This window comes from Penicillium argentinense (assembly GCF_028826775.1).
Source record: "Penicillium argentinense strain IBT 30761 chromosome Unknown utg000004l_segment0_segment0, whole genome shotgun sequence".
Lineage (NCBI taxonomy): Eukaryota > Fungi > Ascomycota > Eurotiomycetes > Eurotiales > Aspergillaceae > Penicillium > Penicillium argentinense.
The window spans coordinates 3563435-3591418 of record NW_026622663.1 but is presented as its reverse complement, the minus strand read 5'-3'; the positions used below and the strand labels follow the sequence as shown (position 1 = coordinate 3591418).

Genomic DNA, 27984 nt, shown 5'->3' with positions numbered 1-27984 from the left:
ATCTCATTAATCGTTGCATTTGGTGGTCGGTGTTTAGCGAACCCAGAGCCAGCCCAAGTTTCATGGCGAAAGAAGCGATGTTTACCATAATTAGGTAGATCACACGTGATACTATTGCAAATGCTACATATCAATCCAATAAGTGACAAGTCAATTGTCATTCATTTCCCATGACCCCAACTCCACAATCCAGCCACCATCTCTTTGACCCGGCGCTCCTGTTCGCGGATTTGCTCTTCTGTTTGACCGCGAGCATTCCCGCGGCTGTCAATCTGCATTGGGCCACCGCCATCATTGGTAGTGGCTTTCTCCTGGCGCTGCTCTTCAACAACTTCATTGCCGTTGACACGCTCAGGCCTGGGATCGATGCTCATCACGCCATCCATCATAAAGCCACCGCCCTCGCGCAGCTTGTTGATGGCACGTACAGTATCGATCGCCCGGTGCAGTGTGCGGCGGGCATTAAAGTTCTTCTTGACAGTGGGTAGAAGGTCCTCGCCAGAGCCCTGTCTCGTGGTGTCGTAGGGCGGGTCAATCCAGGAGTGCTGTAGTGCTTCGTGAGCGGTCATACGCTTGGACGGGTCGATTGTCAAGCAGCGGTTGATGAAGTTGCGAGCTTCCGCGGAGACACCACGCCAGTATTCGAGGGGTGTAAAGGAATAGTCAGCTGCAAGGATGGCCTGCATCTCTTCCAAATTGGAGTCACGATCAAAGGGAGTGTATCCGCACAGGAGAAAGTATGTTATCACACCGATGGCCCAGATATCACTGCAAAGGGGAAGTTTCTTGTCAGTAAGATAGACAAGAGAGACTGCATGGAGATGAGCTTTTAGACACTCACACTGGCTTTCCATGGCCGCTCTTTTTGAAGATCTCCGGCGCCATGTATCCCGGTGTTCCACAGGTGGTCGTCAACACGTGGAACTGCTCCTCGTCCATAATCCTCGAGAGTCCAAAATCGGCAATCAAAAGATCGGCGTTATCTTCCGGAGTACGGAAAAGCAAGTTCTCTGGCTTGAGATCACGGTGCACAATGCCATGGTCATGCAGGTAAGCCACGGCTGACAGGACGGCTCGAATGAGGTCTGCTGCGTCAGACTCGTAGTAGCTACCTTTGCGGCAGATACGATCAAATAGTTCTCCACCAAGGGCGAGATCCGTGACCAAATAAACTAGACCCGTCCCATGTCAGCAAGTCGTCACGCGGAAGATACTCCAATGTAGCCAGGCAGCAAGGCTACACCTACGGTTGTTCATCGTCTCAAAATAGTCCACCAATGTGAGGATATTCTGATGACCCATCGAAACCCTTTTTAGAACAGCAATCTCATTGCGGACCTGAACATGAGGTCCATTGTCAGCAAAGTGCTCTCTGTTGCACTGAATACGAGCCTCCCTACCATGTGCTCGCGCCCCGCCATCAGGCGCTTGTTGATGACTTTCGCGGCATAGTAACGACCGGTGTCGATGTGCACGCATTCCTTAACAACCGAGTAAGAGCCTGCTCCGAGGGTCTTGCCCGTCTTATAACGACATGGCTGGACCTGTGTTCGCTGACCGTTCGGAGGCTGCGCCATGAGGAACTGGGGGATGTGAAGAGCGGAGAGCGCCTGGAGCTGGAGTGGAAGAGATCGCTTAAGGGCGAGATAAAAGACCGAGTTTCCGGGGAGCGTATCTGCAGAACGGCGTGGGGTATATATTGCGCTGTATATCTACCTGTGGTCAGAAAAGTCAGCCTCATGCGGTGCGATGTGCGTTGGGCTACGAGCGCCCACATGTGCGGCGATTTTAGCCCCGTGGGAGATTGCGCTGGGGTACTGAGCGCTGGACATTTACTCACAGAGAACACGGGGGCGTCTAAGAGAACGAGGGGGAAAGGAGAGGTGTCGCAGAAGGGGAAAAACACGGAGGGAAGCGAAACGGGCATTAGTTCGAGGTCGAAGGTGGACGGGGAGCGTCCAGACTCCCAAGAATCACGGACCGGCGATCGACAGATCACCGCCGGCGCCTCTGTTTATCCTCTGAACTACTGGGACCATTCATCCTAGTGGGAACGCCTACCAAGAAAATGGGCCGCCACAGGATCAAAAAAAAAAAAAAAAAAAAAAAATTTGGAGGATGAAGAAATTAAGAAATGGAATTCATAAGATATTGTCTAACACCGACTGCCATGCAAAGCCACAAGACCAGAAAACTCCCGGATGCGCAAAGGACATAGAACGACATTTGAAAAATTACAAAGAAAAACATAAATCGACCAGAAGAGCCATCCCATCTTACATGTGGGCAAGAACACCCTCGACAACACCATCGAGCAATTTCAGGCTGTGGAAGTTGGCCACACTTTGCAACACTCGCAATTTCTTCTCGGTCTCCTTCATATCCACCGTCGCGGCCCATGCACCACTGCAAGAACAGTGCTCCATGAACTCGCTGACTTTGAGGCTGTTGCACTTGGAGCACTTGAGGTCCTGCATCTGCCATTCAACAATCAGGCCATGCACTTGGCCAATCAGAACTTCTTCCTGTGCCAGTCGGTCATATTCGGTCTGGCAGAAGGGGCAACGCCACGGTTTGGGGCCCTTGGCTTCCGAGCCAGGCTCCGGAAGGACATCTTCGTCGCGGCACAGGTCTAGGTCACGGATGAGACAGCAAGCGTTACAGGTGAGTTCCTGCAGTTTCAGGTTGGCGCTAGGGTTTTCGAACCGACCCTCTCTGCTGAATTCGCGAACCTCGAAGAGAGCAAGCAGTTCCCGACGTAGCAGTCGGGATTCAAGGGTGGTAGCCTTGGACAGACTCAGGACTTGCATGAGAAGCTTCACCAGTTCCAACGCTGGGTTGCGCTTATGTCCCTTGGGATCATCGAGAACTCCGGGGAGAACAGGGAAAGCGTAATCAGAAGCAAGCTCGGGATGCAGCATCTCGTCGCGCTGGCGGCGAATGAGTCCAGAAATCTGTTTCTTCAGCGGCTTCGAGAAACGATCGGCGAGCACAGCGGAGACCTCCTCGCTATCTTTGTCGGTGAGTTGCGTAATGGGAATCTGCGTCAAGCGAGGCGTCGACGAGATCTCAGCGTCCTGGAGATCGGGCCGCTTCAACGAGTGCATCAGTTCAATGTACTCGACTACCCAGTCGTGGAAGATTGTTTGCATGGGGGTCGGCAGGAATCGACTGAGTTGCCAATGCATGACAGTCTCAAGGTCCTGATTGTCGGCCTCGACTACCTCTCGACAGCCCTTGCCGCCGTAATTGTACTCATCGTACCAGACGAGATAATCCCAGTATTCCTTGATTTCAAGGTCGATGAAGTGGAAAGAGGGATTGGCACGGATCGACTTCAGCACATACTGACTGTAGGCGTAGGCATTGCCAACCTCCGTCTTGGTGGTCTGCAGCAAGAGACGAGTAGAGCTAGCAAAAATGACATTCGAGCCAACTCGTCGAAACTCTGCCATCAGTCTTTGGAATGATTTTCGAGAGAGCATGCGGACATAGTTGTGTAGAGATCGATCATAGAGACACGATACCGGGCTCTCCACCCATCGAATCAAGTGCTGAACCATGATGTCAGCCATGCTATTGCCAGCACAAGCTTCTGTCCACCAGTGCTTGACCATTTCCCGTAGGACCATTGCACCAGCAGAAGCAAACGCCTTTTCGGAATAGAGTACCCCAGCATCATCAGCAGCGCCTCCCGAGGGTGCTAGGAGAGTGTCGCTACCATCCATTTCATTGACGATCGAGGAAGTGAGGATCGTGTTAATAGAAAGGTTGCGGACATCTAGTTCAATGCACACCGTTGTATAGGCACTTGGCGCATTCACCGATGGCATGTTAACCTTTTCGAGCGAGCCGACAATGTCATCTCGTTCATAACCAGCATGATCTGGTCGTGGTCCATTTGACCACCAGAGGACAACGTTGCTTTGCTGGAGTCGTCTGGCATATGATATATCGATCAGGTATCGAGGGTCATCCGTCTCCAGGTTGCAAAGAGGCACATCACCGTACCGAGCAAGCATAGTCAAATGCTGAATCCATGCAGACAAATAAAGATAGTGTGTAACCAGGCGCCGAGCAATGAATGATTGCCATCCAAGCGGCGGAAGATCCATGTCCGACACTTCAGGCTTCACGGGCAGAGTTGGATACTCTTTCAGGATAGGAATGTCATGGCACAATCGATCTTTCTGCTGAGACTGAATGACCAAAACAACCGGTTGACTCTCGTCGCTGCGAAGCTTCCTGACCAAATCCCCAATCTCCAGGTAGGCCTTGCGTCGTGTCATCACTTGAGTTGTCTTGAAATGAATCTTATCTTGATACTCGAATGCATTCAAGGACGGATCACCCTCAGAGTCCTGCAACTTCCGGCCGAGGAGTTCCGAGTAGATCTTATCAACATTCGGTAGACCTTGGACATCTCTTGTGCGGTTGAGAATAACAATGTGTGCCTCTCTTTTGGTTGTTGAGAATAGAGCAAAGACCTGTCTATCCCCAGAAGCAACATGGTACAGGTAGTGGTATGCCAATGACGAGTTCAACAAATAGGGCGTCTCAGAAGTCGTATGCAACAACGATGAAAGATCAAAGCCACGATCCAGGCCCTCGCCAAGAACACCACGCTGCTCTTCATCGAAAGTACAGTGACTGCCCAGTTTGAGTACCGCTCGGATGCTGGCTGGAATATTTCGCTCATAAACACCCTCGATGCTGGGGTGTTGGAACAAAGCATCCATTTTGTCCGCCTCTTCCAAGAAAACATCTTCCGAAAGAGACAATTTGAAGAGATGGACCGATGGGTGGCCATTTGGCAGGGTGTGGTTGACTTTCTCAACATCGCAGGCAGGTACTTCAATATCGGGTAGAGAGTCTCGCTTCAAGTTCACGAAGAATTGTCGAGGGACATTGACGTTGAGTGCTTGGATTTTCTGATCGATAAGCACAAAGGCTCGCACGATTCCTGGCCGGCCAGTTTCGCAAAGCTGAAGGACTTGCCAGGTACTGATGTACAGCATCTGAGCTTGGTTTCGGAAAAAATTGCTCAAGGAGTCAGAGGCAACATTCGGTCGCTCTCCAAAAAGTTGACGGCGGCGAATTCGAGCTTGCTTCTGGATTTTCCACTTTTGCTTCTGATACTTCAAAAAGCCTTCATAGTCCTCCGAAATCGAGGGCATGACAGCAGGAAGGCTGGCAAATGGATCGAGCGATGTTTTAGGAATACTTTCAGGGTGTTTTCTCTTCTGAGTAACCTTCGTCTCAGGAGACCTCTGGAGCTTCTGTGTTGATTGCGCAACGGCTTCATCCATGTCTCCAGTATGTTGAACCCGGTGGTCTAATATATTGGTGGATATAGAGGACAGCGGAGCCTTCTCTGACTTCGTAAACAGATCCGTCATCTTTTTCTGTTTAAATTTATCGTCCTTCATGTTGATCCGGCGTTGCAACCAGTCAGGGTGAGATATACGAGGCACCGGGTTTCGCAACTTCTGGAGGGCAGCTGGGATGGTGATGAGCTTCTGCACCACGGAGCCTAGACGCTCGATGTAGTAGTCCCAGTCGATGACTGTCCGAGGGTCCATGTCGCCAGGATCTTCCTTGAGCCACTTTCGCAGGAAAAAGCGTTTGACATTTTCTTCCGCTGAGAAGATGGTAACTGGAATGGCTCGTTCCGTGACGGGCGTGTTTCTTGGCCTTGCAGAGATAATGTACTTGCAGTTCAAGCCCTTGTCCTTCACCATCTGCTCGCCTAGGAACTCGGCGAGTCGCTTAGCTGTTGTGATGGATGTAGACTTTTGATTTCCATACTCTTCCAGCGTCTTTGTCATGCTTCGATTCTCGGAAATGAGATCAATGAGTTCTTCGTCGGCCAAGGTAGCGCCGCGCTCGAAAAGCACGTCGAGCCACCGATCAGCAACCCGAGCAACTGCAGCGTAGGTCTCTGCAAGGTTACTTCCTTCCAAGAAGAACTTAAAGATCTGGGTCTGGAAAATCTTGATCAATTTCAACTCTCCTCTTCGCTTGACTTCGAATCCTTTCAACTCGGCCAGAGAACCATCGTGATTGAACACAGCATATCGCTTTTTCAAGTTCTTATCTTCTTCCTTCGAGGTTGGCAAAATCATGGCTCTATAGGGACCGTCGACTTCGAAGAAGATAGAATTCTCACTGTAGGTCTCGTACTTGTGTGTGGATGGGTCGACAAGTGCTTGGTACTGGTGGTTCGTGTACTTTCCATGGACGAGATGATTAAGCATGACACAAGGATATGAGATCCCCAGTTTTTTCCCGTTCTTCAGAGTGAAAGAGAAATTCTCAGGGAAGGTTCCTGGAAGCATACACCAGATACCATCAGTGTCTAGCTCCAAGGGCCGGCCTATACGGTCGACAAGCTCACGCGCCATTTGAATGATATGAGCACCTGTCAAACAAGTAACGCCAGCCATTTCCATGGAGTACCATCGAGAACCCTTCCGCATGACATAGCCATAGAAACTGTTCAAAATGACTTTGTGGGCAAGCTGTAAAGAATCGAATAGGACGATCATCTTCTTGGCTTCTTCAATTTCAGCCGCAGATGCGCCGGATGATTGCAAAGAATCGGTTTTGTTCTTCCACACCTTTTGCTTGCCCTTGAAATCGTAACGTCGATCACGGAAGTTGCGTACCGTGTCAACGTAGAAGGGGTTTTCTCGCTGGCAGATAATGGCCTCTCGCACCATGGTCTTGCTGTCATGGATCTTATGGTAGATCTTCTTGCTGTAATCTTGCAAGCGCTTCTTCACTACACCAGCCTGCTCTTCGATACTAAGCTCAGCGAAAGACCTCATCAAGCCATTCTTGTTTCGACTCGGGAATCGTTCGTTTGCAGTGGCGCGCCGAATCATGTTATATTCATCTCGTTTGGCGGGCAGGAATTCACCACGCCACGCCCATGGCATTCGTCGATCACAAGTTTTTCCAGGTCGATTGAAGTCACATGCAGCACAATTTGAGTCGTCAATCATGGAATCTGGCTGCAAACGATTGGTGATCATGATGTTGGGATACATGGAGGCGACATCCAAGTGATAGATGAACGGAACCTCATTTCGGGTCGGGTTGTTCTTGAGATCAAGAAGCTTCTCCGCGATTTGCGCTTTAACCTCGTCATAATTTGCAATATCATTCATTGACTTTTTCTCCTCCACTTCGATACTGAACTTGAGAGCGTGGTCCAGATCTCGCAGAAGTTCATCGATGGCTGTTGAGTCGACGTTGAAGGCAACAGGAATGTCACTTCGAAAAACACCAGCTTCAATACTTTCGACGTGACCACCAACGTAGGTTTCTGACTCGAGCAAGTGGCCTTCGTAGAAAGCCTCCGGGGGGTCCTTGTGTTTGTTGGGCAAGACAATTTCGTTCTGGTAGGCTTGCACCATAAGCAACATCTCACACAGGGTTCCAGTTCCCTTACGCAGAGTGTCGTCCGGGTTGAGGGGAATAATGGTACATAAAGAGAAGATGAAGGGATGCACGTATTTCATGTACAGGTAGTACGTCGCAACGGCATCGGAAACTGAGTATTCAGCCAGGGTTTGAGGTCGCTCACTGGCATATGGTGTCATCAGTTCTGGGTCCAGTTCATCAGGATCGTAGCCAAGTTTTGCGACGGTAACAGCTTTCAGGCCACGACTTCCCTGGGGAAGGTAACTGTCACGGTTGACCCATGCGAAACAATCCATATGAACACAATGGTCACTTTGATAGATATCCTCGCTGTTTTTCCTGAATCCAATTTCGGTGTACATATCGATTCCCTGAACACTAGCCCTTGCCTCAACAAATGGCCAATCGAAAAAGTCACCGTTGTACGTGGCAATGACTGTAGGCTTGGCAATCTTGATGTGCTCAAAAAAGCGTTCGAGAACACCTCTCTCATTAGGCTCGTTGAAGATCACGAAGGGTCCGCTGTACTCTGGCTTTGGCGTGTACTCGAAGTCATTGATGTCCTCAGAGACGATCTCTCGATTGGTGATTAGGAATCCCTGCCCATCAATCATGTATGAAATCATCATGATTTGATCGATCACAGCGTCGGGGAATTTGAGAGGAAGCTTCGTGGTTTCAATATCGAAGGCTAGGACAACAGGATCCGCACGTTGCAATCGTTCTTCCAAGCAGGTCAGTGAGATCACACCGTGCTTTGCCTCCACATTATACCACTTTCCAATGCGAATGTCTAATATTTGTCAGTGAACACACTTACGGGGAATGAATCTTTCAAAGTTGCGTACCTTTGTCGATCGACACTCGGACATGGTACGGCACGTCGTACTCTCTTATATCAACAATAAAATCGCTCGCTTGTATATTGCCGTTAGGTCGTTGCTCATTAATTATTTCGTCGTCAAAAAGGTCGAAGCCAGTAGTCGCACTTTCAAGATCACATGTCAGCACTTGATCAACGGGTGAAGAGTATCAGCCCACATACCTGGTCATTTCGACATATGCGTCCATCACCGTAGCATTCTTCTTGTTCTTCTCTGCTAGTGGCAGGATGGTTCTGCGGACTTCGAGCAGATTGCTCACGTTGGCGAAATTCAACCTGATGAAATTCCGCCGGTGACCGAGCAGGTGATTTGGGAGATTCAGGTCCTCTTTGTCGATGCGTTTGAAGCTCTTGACCAGTCCTTCGAAAGATCTCCGACACCACTCCTCGACTTCCATTTCATAGCCTTTTTTGACCGCAATGAGAAAGTATGGGTCATATTCTACTGTCGCCTTGAAACTACCCCCGTCGTCTTGGAGGAAGTAGTAGTCAACTCCAGCACGGCCTCCCTGTACGTTCGAATCCTCTATGGTTGTACTGTGCATGTTGATGAGCCAGCCAGCTCTCGTCTCCCCGGACTCGAAGCGCGGAAATCCGAGGGTCTCATCGATGCTGTTGGCCAAGCGGATAGCCTCGAATTTCTCATCTTGGGAGGTTGCTTCGGTAGAGCGCAGGGCACCAAATTCGATAGTCTTTGTTCGTCGTGGCTTCGAAGATGCCGTTCCTGGTCGGAACTTGTTCCCAAACTTAGAGGGTTTTCTCGAAGGCATTGCGAGACTTTTTTGCCCGGCCGGGCTGCTCAATGTAGGAGTGGCAGGGCGAATCGTTCGAGGAACATTAAAAGTCGGAGTTTCGGAGGAGAGGCAAGTTGGACAATAGAAGTGCAACGAGTGCAGCGTGCGGCGTGCGGCGTGGTGGGGATTGGAGGGAGGTGTCTTTCTGCAGCAAATGTCTATGGGAGGGACCTGGCAATGCGCTCTCCAATCCGGCCGATCTTAATCGCTCGACGCGTTCCACGCGACGGCACGCGTAACTGTTAGTCAGCCAGATTCCGGAATAACTATCCGAATGTGATCGTACAGGGAAATAGATATTCCGACGATATTGTTTGATGCTCCGGGTTTCCGATTTCATGGGACGACTTGAGTTGGAGTGGTTTCTCTGTCGCTCACCCCGCAACATGGCAGATGATTCTCTGGAGCCAGGATCAGTCCAGGAGCCTGGTAGTCATCTCCCCGCCAGCACCCCGTCGACCGACCCGACTAAACCCAAGCACGATTTCCCCCAGTCGCAAGTCGGAAAGTTATGGGAAGCCTTCGGCAACCCGGAGGAACCGCTCAATGCACTCGCGAATGCATCTTATAAACCCCCTGGCAAGAGCTCCAAGGATGTCTCCTACTCAGAGGTGATCGGCACTTTCTCAGCCTCCGAGCTCACAACGTTCCACAAGGCCCCATGCGCGCGAGAATCATTATTGACTGGAATCGGCGCCGGGTTTGGAATTGGAGGTATTCGAGGCGTATTTGGAGGTACGATCTGCCTCGCCAGAAATCGAATAAGAAGTCGCAAACTAATATCGACTCACTAGGTACGCGCTCGTTATGGTCTGCCGGAAATTGGGCCGTCGGAATATTCGCCATTGTCTCTCTAGCATCGTACGAGTTCTGTCGAAGGCGCCGAATTGAAGAATTGCATGGCATGAAACAAGCAGTCGACCTTATGAAACAACTGAAAGACAAGAAACAACAAGACAAGGAGAGGGCCGCAGAGGAAGCAGCCAAGCGCGCCGAGGAGGAAAAGCGCAAGAAGAGCTGGACAAACCTGGCCAACTACAAGTTCTGGTAGTTACTATACTCATTCACGAGTCGGAGTCATGGTGTTTGTGGAATATCTTAAAAAAGTCTGTATATTCCAATTCTGTGTTAGGGTGGTTGGCATCAAGTCGTCAAATCATCTCGGTGTATCATAATTCTCAAATGTCCATACTGCTGGTCAAGCATCATTCAAACCACGACTTGCTCCCGAACGCCTGCGTTTCTCGCCTCATAAGAATGCAAAGTAAATATAATAAAGATAATAAATATAATAAATATAATGGGAGACCAGAAAATCACCGTGTCCTTAGACATCGAACTTGACTCGTTTCTGGATCGCGCCTTTGTGTATGCCCCGAAGACTGTCCAAGTTCAGACCATCATTTCTTCTTTCTCTTCTCTTCTCTCGGGCTTCACGAGCCTCACGGCTCCTCCACTCGGCGACCTGTTTCTGTCGCTTTTGCGAGCGTGCCCAGGCCATCGCTGCTGTGGGTTTGAAGCCCACGCCATTGATTCCGTAACCATCGTCACTTGGGTCTGACGGATTGTGGCCAGTAATCTCATCATCGTGCCACGTAAATGGATCCTCTAGATGGACTTCCGCAGGAGGAGGCGAGAGTCTTGGCTTGCGAGATTTTGAAGGTGATGCGGATTCAGTTTTCTTGCGAGATAGCGTAGATGTCCTTCTGGATGGGGAGGCCATTGGCGTATGCGGCACATCATCTGCTGGTTTTGATACTCCTCTTGGGGGTGCTTGGTGGCCTTCTATCGGAGGGGATATTTCCCTGCTGGGCGGCAAGGCTTCAGGCATAGTCTTGGGATCGTGATAGTTGTGGCCAGCACATGATTCCTCGGCCGAGGTTGCGTCGCGACCTTGTTGGGAATCATTCAGTGGCCCAGGCTCCGGTAGACGCTCCCCCCGAATCGCTAATTGCCCAAAACGCCCTGCCACCGCCGCTCGCGGACTGTGCCTTCCCAGCTCAAGATCCTCACGCAACCGAGCCTCTTGAAGGCTTGCAACCGAGACAGTAGAAGTCGGTGATGCAGATGGGCTGTAGTAGTCGATCTCGGAGGTCTCTCGTTTGCGCTTAGGCGAATGAAAACGTGGGAGGTCTGCCGGCATCATCGTGGGGCTGAAGGCGGATGAACTTGTGGGGGGTGACAACCGATCAGCAGTAGGGATTTCATTTATGATTTTCAGGTAGGCGCAGTGTAGAACCAGGCCCCATTCACCGATCAGTGAGGGCCAGGGAAGTCCATGGTGCAGCAACGCAACATCCGAGTCCACAGAGTGCGGAGAGCGCGTGGTGAGGGGCAGGCCATTGGACGCTCGGGTGTCCGTCTGGTTCTGCAATGCGGGAGCCAATCGATAGACTCGCAACAACCAGGCCGGGGTTTCGGGCCATTTGGGGAGACAAATTGAAAATAGTATGATGCTGGCTGCACTTAGTTGTATTCCCAGAGTAAGTTACTAGTAGTAATTAATGGCAGCATTGGCAAGTGCTGCTAGTGACTGGATCAGTATTCAAGAGAAAAGCGTATTACTATACTAAATAGTAGGAATGTGAAACCGAGAATCACATCACGAGATAGAGCAAATCTTATTGCCGCAGAATGGCCTAAATCGAATAATTTACAGAGCACCGAGCCCATCGAGTCGTGAATAAGATCGAAATCAGAAAGGAAAACCAAACGCCATGACAAGACTCCCAGTACCGAACAAAAGCGCTTTTAAGACTTCTGCTTCTTCTTCGAAGGCTCAACATCGTCACCGTGCTTGCGCTTCTTCTTCTTCTCGGAGTCATCCTCGCCGACATCCGACTTCCGCTTCTTCTTCTTGTCGCTCTTCTCGCTCTTCTCGCTCTTCTCGCTCTTCTCCTTCTTCTCCTTCTTCTCCTTCTTCTCCTTTTTCTCTTTCTTGTCCTTCTTCTCCTTCTTGTCCTTCTTCTCGACCTTGGCGTCAGCATCCTCCATCTCCTCGTCGCTGTCATCGACATCGACATCCAGACCAGCCAGAACGGCATCCATAGCAGATTTCTGTAAGCAGGTATTAGCAGATAGACTAGGTCAAGGGGATATATGTGGGAAAGTACCATGGCAACCTCGTTCTTGGTGGGGGCAGCACCGGTGGAGTAGAAATCCAGACGTTCCTCGACCTGCTTCTTCAGGGCCTCGCCGAACAGGGTGGACGGCTCCTCCGAGAAGTTATCGATACGAGAGGCAATAGAGCACTTGTTTGCAAGGAAGCGAGAAATTCGACCCTTGTTCTTGGGGCCGGCACGGCCAATGAAAGAAGAGTGGTACAGCAAGCCGTACTTGGGGGTGTTACCCTTGGTCTTCAGAGCACGGAAAAGAGCCTTCTCGGCGCCGAGAATCTGAACAGTGGAGGCAGGGTACTTGGACAGGTTGGTCAAGCTGCCAGCGTGGGAGATGAGACGAGCACCAACGACCTCGCCGATCAGGGCAGCCAGGTTAGGAGCGACAATGCTCATCTTGGACACCAGGTACTGGTAGAGATCCTTGCGGTACTGGGTAAGCTGAACAACGCGGCCGGCGAAAGCGATGACATTCTCCATGTCGGCTTCCGAGATCTCCTGACCCATACTGTGCTTGGCGGCGTCGATGATGCTCTGGGCAACGTCCTTGTCATCCTCCACGAGAGCGGCAATCTCATGCAAATGGTCATCGTTAAGCGTCTTCTTGTCCTTAACGAAGAGGGCAATCTGAGCGTAGCGCTGGTTATCGGAGACAATCTTGAACAGCTCGGGGAAGTGCCACGAGTACCACTCGCGAGCACGCATAGAGAAAGTGTTGATTGCCTTGTCGAGTTGGTCAAGGATGGCAATGGCCTGAATAATGTGGTTGTCATCGCGCTGAACGGAGAACTTGACCTTCGCGCGAGAGTAGGCGTGACCCAGGCCGAGCTGGGCAGTGTCCATGTCACCATCACGGAGCTGGCTCAGCAACTTGGTGAAATGCAGACGAATACCGCGAAGGAAATCCTGGACAACCTCGCTTGTGTCACCGGTCTCACAGGCCACGTGGGGGAAGGCAGCCTTGATGCTTCCCGCAAGGCCCTTGTCGCAGACACCGAGGGTCACCTTGCCCTTTTTGTTTGCCTTAGGGAGGTTCAATTCGAGGAAAGAAACCAGGGTTTCCGACGCAACACCTTCCGAAACATCGTTGATTTCGCCGAGGGCCTGCTTGTTGTTCCTGGGTGGCGTTAATACATGATTTTGTTCCCGGTGGAAAATCCTTAAGTAGCGGCTCGGCGCGCAAGGCAAACGTACTCGAAAGGCAAGAAACTAGCCAGCTCAACCATCTTTCCGAACTTGGCGAGATCATTGACGCCAGTCTGAACTTCCTTCAGGCTATTGCCCACAATGTCACCCTTCATGGTGTTCTTAAAGAGCGAGTAGCCCATAGGACTCTCGAAGAGGAGATAATCGGCCATTGTGTAAATCCCGGGGCCAGGTCGAGCGCGAAGATAATTGACCAGCGTATAATTTCAACGACTGACACCCAGAAAAAAATCACGATCGCAATCCGAGAGTGGGTTGCCGAGGGTCGTTTTTTTTCGTGAAGGCGGAAGACGGGCAAGTGAAGTCGAAGAAATCAAGAGCTCTTTTTTTTCGCCGCTAGCGCGAATCGGGGAATGTGGGCTTTGGGTCGTTTTGCCAAAACTTACCGCCCTGACCGACCAAGCGGGCATCCAAACTCCTGTGTGCCAACCAGCTCCCCCCCCATCTCAATATTTGTGTTTTTACGGGTTGAGCTCTCGTTCATTCCTCTCGAACTGCAGATATGTCTGCAACACAGCTGCTGAATCCCAAGGCCGAGTCCCGGGTATGGATTGACATCCCCAAAACTGACCCCTCAATGGCCCGCACTAACATTTTATCTAGCGGCGAGGAGAGGCCCTGAAGGTCAACATCGCTGCCGGAGAGGGTCTTCAGGATGTCCTCAAGTCGAACCTGGGCCCCTCGGGTACCCTGAAGATGTGAGTGGAAGCATTTTGCTCCGTGAATGATCGTAATGAAGCTGACAACTCTTCCAGGCTGGTCGACGGCTCAGGCGGAGTACGCATAATACCCCTTTTCCTCGACAATCCCTCGAAGCAGTGTTTCTAATCTCAAATGGATCTTATAGATCAAATTGACCAAGGACGGAAATGTTTTGTTGCGTGAAATGGTTCGTTGAAATTCCAAAACTTTACAGACCCGAGCACTCTTGCTAATATTTAACAGCAAATCCAAAACCCCACGGCTGTAAGACGATCTCAATTTGACTATTCCCCGGACCTCGCTGATAACATGTGAAAAAGGTTATGATTGCGCGTGCTGCGACGGCACAAGACGATATCACTGGTGATGGCACAACGTCCGTTGTTCTCCTGGTGGGAGAGCTTCTGAAGCAAGCGGATCGTCATATCTCAGAGGGTCTCCACCCTCGAGTGATCACTGATGGTTATGAGATTGCCAAGGATGAGACTCTGAAGGTATTTACGAGAACAAACGAAGTACCAGTGGCTCGAATCTAACTCTTGATTTACCAGTTTCTTGACAACTTCAAACTCGAGCGTCCTATTGACCGCGAGCTGCTTCTTTCCGTCGCTCGCACCTCCCTCTCCACCAAGCTGAACCATGCTCTCGCTGGACAGCTCACCCCTGACATTGTCGACGCCGTGCTTGCCATCCACCGAGCCCCCGAAAAGCCTGATTTGCACATGGTTGAGATCATGACGATGCAACACCGCACATCATCTGAGACCCGCCTGATCCGTGGTCTGGCTCTGGATCACGGTGCTCGTCACCCGGACATGCCTAAGCGAGTGGAGAACGCTTTTATTCTGACATTGAACGTCAGTCTGGAATATGAGAAGTCTGAGATCAACTCCGGTTTCTACTACTCGAGCGCCGAACAGAGAGACAAGCTGGTGGAAAGTGAGCGCAAGTTCGTTGATGCTAAGCTGGCGAAGATTGTGGAGCTCAAGAAGCAGGTCTGCGGCAATGATCCCAAGAAGGGTTTTGTTGTGATCAACCAGAAGGGTATTGATCCCCTGAGCTTGGACGTTCTCGTCAAGAACGGCATTATGGCTCTCCGAAGAGCCAAGCGCAGAAACATGGAGCGTCTGCAGCTGGTGTGTGGCGGTACCGCCCAGAACAGTGTCGACGACATGACCCCTGATGTCCTCGGCTGGGCTGGTCTCGTTTATGAGCACCAGCTTGGTGAAGAAAAATTTACTTTCGTTGAGGAGGTCAAGGACCCCAAGTCTGTGACTATTCTTATCAAGGGTCCCAACCAGCATACTATTGCCCAGGTCAAGGACGCCGTCCGTGATGGTCTTCGCTCTGTCTACAACTCGATTGTTGATGGCTGCGTCATTCCTGGTGCTGGTGCTTTCCAAGTTGCTTGCGCCGATCACCTGAAAACGGAGGTCCTCCGAAACACTAAAGGCAAGGCTAAGTGGGGTGTCGAGGCATTCGCTGATGCGCTTTTGGTCATTCCTAAGACTCTGGCTTCCAATGCTGGTCACGATATCCAAGACTCTCTGGCCGCTTTGCAATTTGAGCGCAAGGATGGTAACGTCGTCGGTTTGGATCTCAACACAGGTGAACCGATGGACCCCGTGCAAGAGGGTGTCTTCGACTCGTACCGTGTCCTCCGCAACTGTGTCGCCTCGAGCACTGGCATTGCATCCAACCTCCTTCTGTGTGATGAACTACTGAAGGCCCGACAGATGGGCAAGCCTAGCGGCCCTGGTGGCATGGAGGAGTAATGCGAATTGAATGACTATACTTGGTGAATTCATGTAAAGATTTAGATGAACAGAACTTGATGCTCTGGTGTTTCAAGAGTTCAGTTAACTTCAAAAAATGCACGCAATAATTTGCAAGAAAATCCCCCATATATTTATTCATAAACTCGCAAACACGAGGCATGTGTAAGGGAACTTTTTTTAAAGTACGAAAATTATCATTCCTGGCGGAGGCCGGAGATTATCAGCATCAAATATTAATAACGATCCTACTAAGATTCTCGATACTACGTATTATCGTCAATCAAATAATTTGATGCGTCACATAGTCAGCCTAATAAATTGTTACCTTCATTATCGTGTCGCTAAAAAGAAAGACTCCCCGAAGGTCGTATGCTCAAGACAATAAGCAGTTCTGTTGTATAGTACAGGATCTTATGATCAAAGGCATCAATCAGGACTCTGCCCCCGAGCTACTTTCGAGATCAGAGATGGCTACCGAAAGCCATTCTCCTACAAATCCTTCCTCTTTGACTGGATCTTCCAATGATAGATGATTGGCATCAGCCCATTCTTGCACATCCGATTTGCGAATGATCATTATCGGGCCCGTTTCAGGCTCTTCATCTCCAGCCAGTCGGCTCAGTTTCCGTTTCTTAGGGGTGCTGTCGGATTGGAGAACACCCATGAATTTGACCGCTGTGATGACATCTTCGGTCAACATCCCCGTCGCATGACCAATATCCTCAACAGTCATCAACTCGCGCGGTAGTCTCTTGCGGGCGGCCTTAGAGCTTGGTTTCTGAGGTGATGGCTCAACCTTATTCCTAGGGCGCTGTCCGCAAAGCAAGTATCGCGCAATTCGCTCCGCCCAGAAGCGGTTGTAGCTTTTCTGACCCAGGTCACTGAGAGGCTTCTCCGGTCCGCCAATATACCCACCAGGTGACTCCCATCCACTGAGCTTGTAACTCACCCCCATCAGCAGCTTGCCCAGCTGCTTATGCTGATAAGGTGGAAAAATACAGATACAGGCGAGGTTGTTGGCATCCCAGGAAAGCTTTTCTCTTGAGTAGAAACCTAGGACGTGGTAGTTCTCCGAGTTGTCCGGGTCGGTAAATGTGAGAATGTAATAGAGAAAGGTTGCCACATCAAAGAAGACTGTTTTGTGGTCCAAAAAGAGTTTGGCGAAGAGAGACAGATTTTGCCCGAACAATTTGTGCTCCTCTCCATCTACCTCCCAGACTGCGTATCCGCCGTGGTCGTATACCTTGTTTCCAGGGGGCGTTGTGCGGTACACACAGGCCCGCGTGTGTTCAGAAAAGGTAGCCCCATCGCAAGAGTATCGAAAGCACCAGCGACATACGTAAAGGCGATCGGCGTCCTTTGCGACAAGGTCTTCAGGGTAAATGGACTGGTACCATGGGTTGAAAATGAGGTCCCCCAGCACGACATTCTTGACATTGCGATCACCTGGGCTTTGGAGCCGTGACGAAGACTTTTTGGTAGCCATTCAAGCACCCTTTGCCCAACAACTGGCTCCGGTAAATGTACAGAGGTTCTTCGGCGAGGTTTTGGTGGTTCTCTTCTGCGGGCGCAGTTGTAGGGAATCGGGCCATTTGAGGTCAGCGCGGGCGTAAGGAGATGACCGTATTGTGACTGTTTCGAAGGAAGGTGCGTCGACACTGGTGATTAGGCAGGCATCGAAGCTGGGTATAGACTCGGAACGAGTCCCTCCGTCCAACCCCGAGGACGCCGCGCTCTCTTGGGGCGTCGCGTCAAGTGATCGACGGAAAGTCACGTGATTATGGTGGGGCGATAGCTTTTATCTTATCCGCTGTTGCCTGGTGATGTTGGATATGTCTGGAGTTCCCAGCTGGATGTTCTGAGATCATCCCTGAGTGCGTCCTTGCGTTAACATCTTGCCTCCTATTCAAGTCTATCGCAGGCAACAGCAATACACGTCTGATGGTATCTGATGTTACGCCTTCTTCCTCATCTCGTGGTTCTTTAAATTCCTCCGAGCCGTTATCACGCCCTCACGCTTGTCAACCTTACCCGTGCAACACCCCCACCCGGCTTGCCCTCAGGACTCATGATATCCCCTCTCGCCACTATGAAGCCCTTCCAGATCAGGGATCTTCATGCGTCTTCGTTCCAGGGAGGCGAGGAGAGTCTTGCTCAACCGACCCGCTCTCATGGAGTTGTTCGCATCTCAGCCGTCGACTACGATGATCTTGCCTCAACCCATCCACGTGCTCGGCTCACTTATCCTGATGACGACGACGGTGACAAGATCGAAGTAAGTAACAACGTATTTTGGCACTCCATGCGTTCAAGGCTCCGGCTAACATCAACGACAATCTACAGGTCGGGTCTTCATTTGAGCTTTCTCAACGCCTCGACGAGCCCATAGACCAGAACGAACCGAGCCCGATGCACATATTCGACATTCGTCGATCAAACTCCGTCACCGAGCTTTGGAAACGATTTGAAGACAAGGCTGATGTAGCTTCCAAGTCGACAGATGTCAAGAGGGATATCTGCGCCGCGCATGGATATGCCCCTGGAACATCTACCCAAGATCGATCATCAAGGTCTTCAAATAGCGCTTCTAGTTTCAGCCCTGGAGAGGCATCCGATCCCCTTTTGAGTGGATTCGAGGCTGAACTTGCGAATCTTTCCCTCGGCCCAGGTGCCCACGAAACTGAAAACAAGCAGCTGAAGCCATCGTTCGACACAGTGCCAAGCGCAAGCGGTCCTTCCGACCATGAATCACAACCTCTTATGGCAGCATTTGAAGCTGAGTTGGCGAACCTCATGAACTCCACAGATGTCTCTGGATCCAAACCTCCGCAGATAGAATCGTCTCCCAAACCCGAGTCGAGTGCACGCACGAGCTCGCAGCGAACCCCTCATCCTATTGAGCTCCTTGCGGCTCCAGTCATTAACCACCTAGTCAGTGGTGCTAACATGGTCCATTCTGAATTTACGGCGCGTCTGCCAGAATTGCAACGCCAACTACAAGAAATCCAAGGCCAACTACAAGACGCCCAAAGAGCACTTCCAGAACATGTCGGAAATTCGATTGTGGATTTTCTACGTATGGCGGAGGTCCAGCTTAAAACTATTCTGGACACCTACTATGCAAACGCTGGAAGACCTATGGCTGAGAACGCTGCAGATGGCTTCCGAACGGTAGCGTCTGAGTTCAACGGGCTTAGACAGTCACTGTCTGCGGTATTGTCCGACAATAAACCTTCCGAGTCTACCAGCGACTCTGCACAGGCCAACGCAGCATCCGATGTGCGGAGCGCCGCTGATGGCGCGTTCTCGAGTACCGGAACGCATGCAACCGGACCCCCGGACTCCAGCGCTCAAAATCCTGAACTACGGCACATGGATTCAAACAAAGAAGTGTTGGCCGGCCAAGCGCCGAGTGCCATTCCCGATCCCAGCAGAGATGCAACACTTCTGGGGACCAAGAATACAAGGGCAGACACTCAGACAAACCCACACTTTCCATATCCCCATCGTCGCCATCGAGGCTCTCAACCCCGGGTCGGATCACATCCTGCAACTCCACCCGTTCTTCAAAACCACTGGCAGTCCCCTCCATCTGTGCCTTTCTGGCCATCTTTGAATCATCTTCCATGGAATTTACCCCCTACTCGCTTCCCCCACCATCCCCTTGTACCGCCACCTCACCCTCCACCTCCACCTCCACCGCCGCCACCATTTACAGGTCGGTGGTTCAATCCTGATTCTTTCGGAAATTTCCTTGCAACTCCCTCGGATCCATACCATGAAGATGGACCGTCTTCTTCATATCGGGCTCAAACGTCTTCAAATGCGACTCAACTGCTATCCGAAGGTGGAGAGTCGACGCTTTTCATTGGTAATGTCGGCTTCAGGGTCACGGAAAGGATGATTCAAGATGTCTTTGCTTCAAAGGGTTTCATTGTGAATGCTCATCTTCCGTTGGATACTGTGTCGGGGAAACATGCAGGCTTCGGATACCTGCACTTCCCGTCTAAATATCCAGCCATGGCTGCAATCCACGCACTTCAAGGTGCACACATTGATGGCCACGCGATCAATCTTGAGTTCAGTGAAAATACGCCTATCGAAAGCGTGCGAGCTCCAACAAATATGAGCTCCAACAGGGACCTTCCAAACCGTGGCCAAGACGACTCAAAGAAACCCAATTCCGATGCACGGCAGTTGCAAGACGATTCGATCAAGCGTAGGAAGTCTGTGACCTTCAAGGATCCAACGCCGCCCGCCAAAGAAACCAGCACAGGCGACTTTTCTGCTCGGGCCGAATCGCCTCTTATTGATCTGGAACAATTCGAAGACACGAGTCCTGGTGGAATCTCTTTAAACCAGATTGAGGCAAACTTGGGTCATGCAGTGACCTGTGAAGATGACAGCTTCGCGAAATTCAATCCTGAAGAGGAGATGAGTCGCTTCCCGCCGGTCTCCCAGTTGGAAGCACATCTCGCAACTCAGAATCAGTGCGCCACACCAAGCTCGAGCGTCCCGGCGTCGAACAGTGGCCAAATTTCTGAAGATTTACCAAAGATGCTATACAACAAGTCCAGAACCCGTGGGTCACGGGGTTTGGACGACGCTCCCAAGACCCCAGCAATGGTTGACACGAGTGGCCGCAACTCTGGTAGCTCTGTCCTTCGTCGCTCGAGTACTATGATGATCCCCCGCTCTGAACTTTCCAGCCCCGTGGACAATCTATCCGCTACAGGTTTGAGGCGACGTGCATCCGAGCGTGTTCCCTTGCGGTCCAGTGCTGGGCAGGATACCTGGGCCCGACTCGACAGGAGAGAACGCCGCCTCTCTAGACCATCTTTTGGTCACAACGATCTCGGAGGTTTCACCACATGGGGAATTAGCCAGCCTCCAGCTCCAGCCTCGCTCGAAGCGGAGCCCAAGAGTCACAATAAGCCCGAAATTGCAAATTGCATCTCCAGTCTTGTTGACATGGGCTATGGTGCAGCTGAAGAGGGCGGTCCATCTCGGATAGCTGTCTATGCGGCTGCATCGAATGGCAGTCTTCTGGATGCCATCGAGATGATCGAGGAAGAAAGAAAGGCATACGCCAGACATGACCGAAAGTGAAATGGAAGCTGGATTTCTTTGCCCAATTCCAGTCGCTCTTTAGCTCAGGCTGCAACTTTCTTACAATCTGCCTTATCACACTTTTCTCTCAATGCTCAATAGTTTGCTCATAGTTTGAATTAATCTCAACTTTTGGCTTTGGCATCACGACATGGAAACTCTAGATTTGACAAAACGCCGGCATATCACATGCAATGCCATGGCTGGTGGGCGTAATGTAGAGTATTGCCCTGATTAATATGAATACTCTAGCACTCGTAGATCATTGCACCAGTGATGGAATGATACTCAGGTACTGACGCGAGTCCATCAAGTGGAACATTACCGGTGCTCAGGTCATCAGGTAGGGGTATCCTAGGTTCATGGTACAAGGGACAAGATATATAATGTCTGAAAACTTGCATTACCGAGACTTTGCATGCCCGGAGTATACATTAAAATACACTTGAGAACAGAACCGAATAAAACCGCGAGGAAATAATGTAATTAACATATAGCGAAATATAATCCCGTCTTCTCCCCGTGATAGCACCAATCTTAGGTGATTCGCGTCAACCGCGCGGAGTGATCGGCGGACCGTTGCTGCGGCCCCGACATTTTTCCAGCCCGCAACCTCCGACATCATTCCAGCACATTTGACCAAAACGCACTCGATCCAGCCATGCAGATATGGCGGCGGACCTTCGCCACGTCTGTCGCAAGACTCGGCCAAAGCACGACAATTGGCGCACGCCCCGCTGCTCTTAGGTGCGCGCAAATTCTCCAAGCCAGCAAGAAGGACCAGCCCTGCAGCTTGGAGGACCAAGAGATCAAGGTCAATGGGTTTATCCGATCGGTTCGCAAGCAGAAGCGCTTTGCCTTTGCAGAGATCTCAGATGGATCGACCATTCAGCCGCTGCAGGCCATACTGAAACCAACGCAAGCAGCTGAGTATGCCTTCTCTCGAGAGCTGAGTCGCAACGTCCCCAGCCCGATAGACAACGCTAACACGGTCGCTTCGCCTACCCTCCAGGTTATCTACCGGTGCTGCAGTTGAAATATCCGGAGTCTGGAAAGCCTGCCCCCCTGGAAAGGAGCAAACCCATGAGCTTCAAACAACGAACGTGACAGTCGTCGGCGCATCAGATCCAGAGGTACGGTCCTTGTCCCACAACACCCAACTGGCTCTCTAACCACCAAGTCTTGCCGGTAGACATTCCCAATTCAGAAGAAATACCACAGTCCCGAATTTTTGCGTCAAATTCCCCATCTTCGCATCCGCACCCCTTTCCAGTCGTTGCTTTCCCGATTTCGTTCCGAATGCCTGTTCCAGCTGGGCAACGTGTTTCATTCCTTCCCCAATGGCGGTTTCACCCAAGTACAACCCCCAATAATCACGTCGTCAGACTGTGAAGGAGCGGGCGAAACATTTACATTGGCTCCACGTGGTGCCGCAATACCGGCTTCTGATGCCGACCATTTCTTTCGAACTCCCAAGTACTTGACTGTGTCATCGCAATTACATCTTGAGGCCTACGCCGCGGAGTTGGGCAATGTCTGGACACTGACCCCTGCCTTCCGCGCCGAGAAAAGTGACACACCGCGCCACCTTAGCGAGTTCTACATGCTGGAAGCCGAAGCAAACTTCATGTACGATTTGGATACGCTCACGGAGTTGGTGGAACACATGCTTCGCGACCTGACGCGCCGACTGTACGAAACGCCGGTTGGTCAAGAAATTCTGTCAGCAAAGCAGACTGACGAGTCGGGTCAAGAAAGTGGCGTCGAGGGATCAGGCTCGGATTTGCGCCGAAGATGGGCTGCTCTGATGAACGGTCCTAAATGGCATCGCATCACATATACCCAGGCTATTCAAAAGCTTCAGGAGGCTGTCGCTGAGGACGGTGCATTGTTCGAGCATGCTCCCACTTGGGATGGTGGCCTTCAGCTCGAACATGAGAAATACATTGTCGAAGTGTTGCACCAGGGCAGCCCAGTCTTCGTCACCGATTATCCAAAGGCTGTGAAGCCGTTCTATATGGCGCCTTCGCAGGCCGGAGAGAGAAAGAGCGATGTGCTGGGCGAGACAGTTGCCTGCTTCGATCTACTTCTGCCTGAGGTCAGCGAAGTCGCCGGCGGTTCCCTGCGTGAGCATCGCCTGCCGAATCTTATTCAGAACATGCGCGAGTATGGTCTGATCAAGACCCGCGAGTCAACCGACCCCGAGGCCGCAGCCTCGAACGAACCGCTATACCCCTATCTCACTCCATCAGAGGATCTTGGCCACCTTCAGTGGTATGCCGATCTACGTCGCTGGGGCAGTGCACCTCACGGTGGTTTCGGACTTGGCTTCGATCGGATCCTAAGCTATCTGACTGGAGTCTCCAGTGTTCGAGATATCGTCTCCTTCCCACGGTATTTTGGCCGTGCTGATTGCTAGATTGACCAAAGTGACTGTAAGATACAAAAGACTGTAGAATAGACATTTATCGAAACGTCCTCTAGCCGTCTGACGGTTTACCTTGATTACTTGCAGCCATAGACCTACTTGTTTGGGCATGTATGCTCCTTTAGGGCATGTACAGCCGTTGAGAACACGACTACATTCTATCAGCTCCCTAAAAGGATTAAATCATCGAGGATAGGGGACCGGAAATCTACCTAGGAGGCACATTTGGAGGCTGATCCAGCAGTCGATCACCATAGGAAAGGCAGTGCGTAGATAGGACGGACTACATGGCCTCGTGCGAACAACAACAGGCAACTAGGGCTGTTTCTGTACGTGTGCCGTGGGCCTAAAGTTGTGACTGCAGGGAGAAAGGAAGGAAAGGGGGCGAAAGGAATGAAGAATACCATCAGTCGAGATGGCCAAGTACTGCCAGGATTTCCTGGATTTTTCACAGTATTATAGGCAGACAACCTGAAATGACATTGTTTGCATGCAACGGAAGATGACGATAGATGTGATTCTAGGAGTATGCAGTATGTAGCAGGCAGTATGTAGCAGGTCGTATGTAAAAAGTACTGTACATACTCCAGTAGGTTTGGGAAAGTAGCCCTTGGGGATATATTCTACGTAGTCTTCTCTTTGGCGGGTGCTCTCCAGCAAACCTGCATACAAATATGTACGGAGTCGCTGTCCCCTCCCAAGCTACCTCCTACCTTGGTACTCTCGTACCACGCAGGCATCTCTTGTCGAGTTCCGTTATGCACCGGCTCTCGGACCGGTCCAAGCAAGGCCAAGCACTCTAGTGTGGTTCGAGGCGTCCGCAGGCAAAGACAAAAAACCGGGGCCTCCGACAGGGAGCTCGATGCTCGTCGATGCGACTGGCAGCTTTGCACGCCAACGAGACCAAAGGGGGCTGAAGAGAGGGCGGAGGACTCCGTCAGCACAAAACGTGGTCCGTGGGTCTCCGGTTTCTCTACTCTATCTTAAATTTTTTTTTTTTTTGCTCGGTCTCTTGCGGAGCTCGCTTAAGGTTGCCGAGGATATGCCCAGCTGGAGGGGCCTGGTGGGGCTGGTCTCACGAATTCCCAGCTAGATTAGTTCTAGCGGTGCCGAGAGACAAGACGTCCAATATACGGTTTGGCTATACAACATACCTGGGCATGTCGGAGCGTCTTGGGTGCCATCATCCTCCCCAAAGTCGTGTCGACACGACCAAGTCGTGCCCAGGTCCGGTATATGTTCGCGAACAGCCTCACAGGAAGGGGGCACAGCCTTTCCCTTTTTAATCTAATAAACTTTACGAGGGGGCGAGGCGTGCGATGCCAATCAGGAGGCCAGGATCGGCGAGCCAAGGAGACCCAACCTTACCGGGGTTAAGCATAAGCACAAAAGATGTTCGGCCAGTGGCCGACGAGTCATGCAGTCGGGGGTTATCCCTGCGGCGACGTATCACACTGGATTTGTCGTGATCGCTGCATGCGCCCTAGGGGCCCCTAGGAGCGATGGTCCTGCTAGGCACATGATGCTATTGTTACCTTCTTAAGAGGGGGAGAGGAGGGGGTGGGGAGATCCCTTTCGCGGTCACCATGAATGGTCGTGCTGTATACTGTAGTACATTCATGTATGGTATTGTTTACGTTTCCAGCCCCCGTAATCGCCTCGAACGGCCACGATCATTCGCACACTTCGTCTTCGTATTCGGATGAATTAAGTCCCCGAACGCATAAAGTCAAACCAGGCGCCACATGGTTATGCTGATTCATGTTAGACCGTCCAGGTCGGCCCATCGCGCCCCTTCGAGCGAATATTAAAGTCTGTGATTACCTTCTCTGGGCTAGACAGCATGGTTTGCCCCATAAACTGGTTTTGCGCCCATGGTTCCCACGGCGCTGGATCTTAGGCTTGCAGATGACAGTTGCCACCCTAGCACCGGCCGAGCCTAAATGGGCCTAACTGGGCCTCCCTCCTAGGGGCCACTGCTAAGGTCCGAACGTCTTGGCGAGAGCTAGGCACCATTCACCATGCACAAGGCCAGGTCTTGGCTCCTGCATTTCACATTGGCATTGGCAACTCGAGGCGGCCAACATTGCTTCCCCCTTTCGCGACTGATTCTGTCGGAGGCGACCGACCGCGACATTGGTGGGAAATAACGACGCCACCTGGTGATCTTGCGCTTGTCGGACTGCACAGCCAAGCGCAAGAGCCCTCGCATACAATGTATTAGTTGATTTTTATTTTAACTCATCTAGGTTTCAACCCCAGAAATCCCTGGGGGAAAGCATCTGCGAAGGATGCTCGTATTGCGCCATGATTAACGGACGATGGCGGTTCATCGCGCTCATTGTTTTAGATAGGAAATCGTTGCGAAAAAAATAAATAAAAAATAAAAAATAAAAACCGGAATCAGCCTCTTAGCACATTCCCTATTCATCTTTCGAAGGACACCTTAATTATGTTAGTGGAGATAAGCTCGTGCGACGTTTCACGAAACTAATTCTTGGCAACCTTTAATTCCATTTCCAGGGTTACAGTGGACGGTGTGACAATACGAAAACACGCAACCATATCTAAAGTAGAGTTGATCGCGAGAAAATAGTGCCAATTAGGGTGCGTCGGACCCATGTAAGGGCACGTCATCGCCCCCGGGGCCGCTTCTCGGCGGAGAAAGGAGGGATGCGATTGACTTACAGTGTCTGATCATCGCTCTCTCTACAAAATACATACCTCCCTAGCGGAGGTGATTGGCACGATGAATCCACACGGATAGACAGGCAGACAGATTTTTGCTTTTGGATTTGTAACATTGCTTGGGTAAGACTATTCATATATATGTAGCCTTGGCTCCGAATATTTAGACATGTGGCCTCCGCGAGTCAGCGTGGAGTAAAATCGCGATGATCCGCACGAGTCGGAGATTATTGAGGATACAGTGAACGTCCCCAATCCCCAAATTGTGATATCGAATCCTGTGTAGCAAGAGCTAAAGCCCACATGAGACTTATCCAGATGAAGATCTTAGGTAGGGGACTGTACATGTTACATATGCATGTATTATAAACAAGTCTGTACCTATCCTTCGCTGGAGGGAATGAGAATAGGATTGAGGATAGACATATACTGAGCAGGATGCTACTAACGATCCTTTCAAGCACACGCCCTACCAAGTCGATATTAATACAGTAGTAACAATATCGCCTGCATTTGCACTCGGCGGCCCTATCATCGTCGGACCTAAATGCCAAGAGAGGGGACAAGCGTCCATGTGGAGCTAGCTTTCAAACGCAATGCCCTTGATTATCAGCTGGAGAAAAAAAAGGGCGGCTCCACACCCAGCCCGAAACCAAAGACTAGACACATGCAGAAGCCACGAACCACGGTCGGCAAAGTAGTATGTCGGCTTGGCCCGCAAGGACCTAGCGCCAGCTGGGTGAAGCGGGTACGTGTGTTATGCTTAGCGAGCAGTGGAGCCCTGATGTTTTGGCTCGACCTACCGCGAAAGGAGTGCTTCGGATGATCGGATAGGTCTGACGGGTGTCCGAGGACCCCGAGCATTTTCATAAATCATTTATTCTAGAGTTGGCTGTCATTTCGTGAGATTGGGTTGTCCACCCGGTCCCGGCATTAGCAGTGCCCTTCATTTCGCTTGGCCCCGTCCCCTAAGGTATCCGAAGGTAGCCTTGCCACGCCGTTGATTCTTGGGCCGGACACGGACATGGACTAATCGGCGAACTAAAGACACTCAAGCATAATGCTCGACTGCACTATCCTAAAACAGTAAGAAGCGCGGGAGGGACGGATGCATGTACAGTATGTACTGTAGGTGATCTTCAGAGAGGCCAGCACTCGACATATCTCGCACATGGTACAGTGTACAGGACATCATGCAAGGGAGCAACATGTAGTGCTTTTTGGATATGATGCTTGTCTCTTGCTTAAAAACCAGAGGGCAGAAAACCTGCAACGGAGGGGTAAAAACAAACATAAAAATAAGGGGGCGTTTGGAGGCCCAGCTGATGGACCAGGCTGATCGTATCGTATCGATTGTTTCTCCGTCGATCTGCTGCGCCGCAGTCCGATCGGCCCTTGGACCCTGGATAGCCTCGTCCACCATAGCCTCCCATTTGTTGGAGTTTTGAATCCATGTCACTTCAGCTGATTAGTTTCGTACCGGATGCTTTTTCTTTTTCCTTTTTAAGGTACTGCTTCATGTGGACGTATGCCATTTCAATAACCACCTGGAGGCATGGGGCCCATACCGATGAATACATATACAGCCAGACAGCCCTGTTCATCCCTGGTGCTTGGTTCGCAGTACTCTTATGCCTCTAATGTAGGACCTCGACGAGGCTCGGTTCTGGCTCGTTTACCAAAAAGTAGTGCGACCACATCCCACCTCTCTCCACCAGACCGATGGAATCTCAGGTCACCACCGTGATGTCAAGGTCACACTGGTCGGCGCCATGTGAGACATCTGATGCAGGCCATAGCCGAACACGCAGCTTGAACAGAGATGACCCCGGCGTCTGTCTGTGTATCGTGT

The 27984-nt window shown here is 51.1% G+C and overlaps 9 protein-coding genes across 9 annotated transcripts; 4 read left to right on the top strand and 5 right to left on the bottom strand.

Moving 5' to 3' along the window:
• Positions 1 to 161: 161 nt before the first annotated feature.
• N7532_004260 (serine/threonine-protein kinase) lies at positions 162 to 1577 on the bottom strand (the record flags this gene model as incomplete). Its single annotated transcript, XM_056616754.1, has 4 exons — positions 162 to 768; positions 842 to 1172; positions 1248 to 1338; positions 1401 to 1577. 4 exons carry the CDS (start codon positions 1575 to 1577, stop codon positions 162 to 164), a joined length of 1206 nt encoding a protein of 401 aa, XP_056477111.1.
• Positions 1578 to 2276: 699 nt separating this feature from the next.
• N7532_004259 (DNA polymerase epsilon catalytic subunit POL2) lies at positions 2277 to 9081 on the bottom strand (the record flags this gene model as incomplete). The annotated part of the gene is made up of 3 exons (XM_056616753.1): positions 2277 to 8221; positions 8277 to 8416; positions 8474 to 9081. The coding sequence occupies 3 exons, from the start codon at positions 9079 to 9081 to the stop codon at positions 2277 to 2279; spliced, it is 6693 nt and encodes a 2230-aa protein (XP_056477110.1).
• Positions 9082 to 9491: 410 nt separating this feature from the next.
• N7532_004258 (COX20 family protein) lies at positions 9492 to 10156 on the top strand (the record flags this gene model as incomplete). The annotated part of the gene is made up of 2 exons (XM_056616752.1): positions 9492 to 9840; positions 9900 to 10156. The coding sequence occupies 2 exons, from the start codon at positions 9492 to 9494 to the stop codon at positions 10154 to 10156; spliced, it is 606 nt and encodes a 201-aa protein (XP_056477109.1).
• Positions 10157 to 10432: 276 nt separating this feature from the next.
• On the bottom strand, positions 10433 to 11251 carry N7532_004257 (uncharacterized protein; the record flags this gene model as incomplete). Its single annotated transcript, XM_056616751.1, has 1 exon — positions 10433 to 11251. One exon carries the CDS (start codon positions 11249 to 11251, stop codon positions 10433 to 10435), a length of 819 nt encoding a protein of 272 aa, XP_056477108.1.
• Positions 11252 to 11856: 605 nt separating this feature from the next.
• sik1 (snoRNP complex protein NOP56) lies at positions 11857 to 13579 on the bottom strand (the record flags this gene model as incomplete). The annotated part of the gene is made up of 3 exons (XM_056616750.1): positions 11857 to 12162; positions 12219 to 13338; positions 13416 to 13579. 3 exons carry the CDS (start codon positions 13577 to 13579, stop codon positions 11857 to 11859), a joined length of 1590 nt encoding a protein of 529 aa, XP_056477107.1.
• Positions 13580 to 13929: 350 nt separating this feature from the next.
• N7532_004255 (chaperonin-containing T-complex subunit CCT6) lies at positions 13930 to 15904 on the top strand (the record flags this gene model as incomplete). The annotated part of the gene is made up of 7 exons (XM_056616749.1): positions 13930 to 13971; positions 14031 to 14125; positions 14183 to 14204; positions 14275 to 14316; positions 14373 to 14393; positions 14450 to 14623; positions 14681 to 15904. The coding sequence occupies 7 exons, from the start codon at positions 13930 to 13932 to the stop codon at positions 15902 to 15904; spliced, it is 1620 nt and encodes a 539-aa protein (XP_056477106.1).
• A 433-nt stretch (positions 15905 to 16337) lies between these two features.
• N7532_004254 (putative histone acetyltransferase (MysT1)) lies at positions 16338 to 17393 on the bottom strand (the record flags this gene model as incomplete). Its single annotated transcript, XM_056616748.1, has 1 exon — positions 16338 to 17393. The coding sequence occupies one exon, from the start codon at positions 17391 to 17393 to the stop codon at positions 16338 to 16340; it is 1056 nt and encodes a 351-aa protein (XP_056477105.1).
• Positions 17394 to 17996: 603 nt separating this feature from the next.
• On the top strand, positions 17997 to 21016 carry N7532_004253 (RNA recognition motif domain-containing protein; the record flags this gene model as incomplete). Its single annotated transcript, XM_056616747.1, has 2 exons — positions 17997 to 18182; positions 18251 to 21016. The coding sequence occupies 2 exons, from the start codon at positions 17997 to 17999 to the stop codon at positions 21014 to 21016; spliced, it is 2952 nt and encodes a 983-aa protein (XP_056477104.1).
• A 661-nt stretch (positions 21017 to 21677) lies between these two features.
• Positions 21678 to 23435, top strand: N7532_004252 (asparagine--tRNA ligase SLM5; the record flags this gene model as incomplete). The annotated part of the gene is made up of 3 exons (XM_056616746.1): positions 21678 to 21946; positions 22029 to 22149; positions 22209 to 23435. The coding sequence occupies 3 exons, from the start codon at positions 21678 to 21680 to the stop codon at positions 23433 to 23435; spliced, it is 1617 nt and encodes a 538-aa protein (XP_056477103.1).
• Positions 23436 to 27984: the final 4549 nt, after the last annotated feature.